General features: G+C 64.3%; 1 protein-coding gene across 1 annotated transcript in view; it reads right to left on the bottom strand.

Moving 5' to 3' along the window:
• The window catches only part of PIK3C2B (phosphatidylinositol-4-phosphate 3-kinase catalytic subunit type 2 beta), a 33,680-nt gene that overhangs the window by 9,778 nt on the left and 21,633 nt on the right, over positions 1–2,269 (bottom strand). The window contains exons 8-15 of the mRNA XM_029962497.1: positions 2,120–2,248; positions 1,695–1,824; positions 1,317–1,453; positions 1,029–1,198; positions 713–869; positions 524–633; positions 237–438; positions 16–153 (exon numbers count right to left, since the gene is read on the bottom strand). Coding sequence (XP_029818357.1) covers positions 16–153; positions 237–438; positions 524–633; positions 713–869; positions 1,029–1,198; positions 1,317–1,453; positions 1,695–1,824; positions 2,120–2,248 — 1,173 coding nt within the window. The remainder of the gene's footprint in view (positions 1–15; positions 154–236; positions 439–523; positions 634–712; positions 870–1,028; positions 1,199–1,316; positions 1,454–1,694; positions 1,825–2,119; positions 2,249–2,269) is intronic.

The following is a 2,269-nucleotide window of genomic DNA, read 5'->3' as shown; positions in this document are numbered from 1 at the left end:
CCGGGGGTCTGTGGGGCTGCGGGGGTACCTGGGCAGCAGCGAGGAGGGGAAGAGGAGGCGCAGCTTGTTGTGCAGCTCCTGGAACTCCTCGAAGGTGCGCTGCACGAAGGTCACCTCGCCCGGGCTCTCCCGCTGCACCTTCACCACGTAGGTCTGCGGGGAGGCAGGGCTGTGAGGTGGGACCCCGGGGTGCCCTGAGTGCACCCTTTCAGCTGTCCCCAGCTGTCCCCACTCACGTAGCCCTTGCTGGGGTTGAAGACCCTCTCGTGGCGGCACAGGAAGACGTCGCGGATCCGGCCGGACGTCTTGAGGGTGTGTGTGCGGGGGGCGAAGGAGAGCGTGGGACGGGCATCCGAGCCCGTGAACTTCATCTGCGCCAGGTTGTGGATGAAGAAGTTGAGCTTGGTGGCCACGCTGCCCAGGCTGGACTCGATCAACCTGCCAACGAGGCCACGGTGTGCTCAGCGCGGAGCCGGTGCTGCTGTCCCTCCATCCTGCCCCTTCGCCCACCCCTGTCCTCTACCTGGTGAAGTAGGTGGTGGCATCGGCATCAGAGTCCTGTGGCCTCAAGGCATCGTAGACGTACTTGAGGTCCTCCAGGTCGGAGAGCTCGGGGATGCCACAGGACAGCATCTGGGAGGGAGGCAGGGGTGAGGGCAGGTGGCGGGGGCACCCCTGGGAGGGGGGGAAGCTGCGGCCCCCCGGCTCTCACCAGCCCCAGCAGGTTGAGGAAGAGGTGGGTGTGCTTGCGGATCAGGTTGTAGGCCTGGCAGCACAGGTCCACGAAGTCGTGGAAGCGGCTGGAGGGCTTGTCCCCGCCGTTGATGACATAGGCCATGTCCGAGGTGAAGACAAACGGCGCCCGGTCCCTGCGCCGGGGGAGAGGAGGGACAGAGGGTGAGCACGGACGGGGATCCCACACCAGCAGGACGAGGAGAGGGGGCTTCACCCACCACCAGGACGAGGAGAGCAGGATTCACCCACCAAACCCCCCCTGGGCAGAGGGAGGCACCCGAGGCTTTTCTCACCTCTTGATGTTGCCGAACATCTGCGCGTGGCCCAGGAACCTGCCGAAGTCGATGTGGAACATGTGGCCCGTGGTCTTGAGCATGATGTTGTCGTTGTGCCTGTCACAGATCCCCAGCACGTAGGTGGCCACGCAGCAGCCGGCGCAGGAGTAAATGAAGTTTTCCACGGCCTGGGAGGGAGGGAAGGAGAGAGCAGGCGTGGAGAAAGCCTGGACGCAGTGGGAAGCGAGGGGGTCTCATCCCTGGAGGGGGGGACATAAGCAGGGACGCTGCCAGGCTCTTCCTCACCTTCTCATACTCGTCCTCCTCGGGGTTGTGTTTCTGCAGCCAGTCTGCCAGCGGCCGGTCCTTGAAGGAGCCCGTCACGCCGTGCTCCACCTGGATTTTGCGCAGGGTCTCAGCGTTGGGGATCATCTCCACCATGCCTGGCGGCCGGGACACAGCGTGAGACCCTTCCAACCCACCCGGGGGGCACTGAGACCCCAACCCCACTCTGCCACCGACCCAGGCACCCCCAAACCATCACCACTGAGTGACAGCCCGCAAAGCCACGCTCCTACGTGAGCTGGTGGGGTCAGACCTAAGGTGGATCACAGGTCCCCACAGGGCCTCCTGTGCCACCACCAGCCCCACGTGCCCCCCTGGGATGCCCTGACCCCAGCTCACCTCGCCCACGGCCCGTGGAGAAGCAGCGGAAGATGACCATGCGCATGTCCAGCCCCTCCTGCACCCAGATCTTGTTCATGATCCGGATCATCTGCAGCGTCAGCATGTCCTGCCGCAGGTCATCGCCACACTGCCAGCAGGGGAGAGCCATCAGGGACAGGGGGGAGACATCAGAGACAGGGGAGAGACACCAGAGACAGGAGAGACTTATCAGAACCAGGGAAGAGCCATCAAAGCCAGGGGAGGGACATCAGGGACGGGGGAGAGACATCAGAGATGGGAGAGACATCAGAACCATGGGAGGGACATCAGAGGCAGGGGAAGGGACATTAGAGGCAGGGGGCAGTGGGGGATGAGGGTCAGGGGATTAGGGTGGTCGTGCCGGGGGTCTGGGCATGGCCAAAGGTGCCACGTGCCAGGCTCACCTTGAAGATGACTCGGATGTTTTCCCCCAGGGGATCCACGTTCTGGAAGGAGAGCTTGAGCGGGACGGCGTTGGAGTTGAAGTAGGAGCAGTCCTGCCAAGGGAGGAAGGCACAGCCCGTCAGGGCGAGCTGGGAGCGGGCACAGGAGAC

Source organism: Manacus vitellinus, unplaced genomic scaffold (genome assembly GCF_001715985.3).
Source record: "Manacus vitellinus isolate BGI_N305 unplaced genomic scaffold, ASM171598v3 scaffold_47_pilon, whole genome shotgun sequence".
In the NCBI taxonomy this organism is placed as follows: Eukaryota; Metazoa; Chordata; class Aves; order Passeriformes; family Pipridae; genus Manacus; species Manacus vitellinus.
This window is presented reverse-complemented; position numbering and strand designations above follow the sequence as displayed.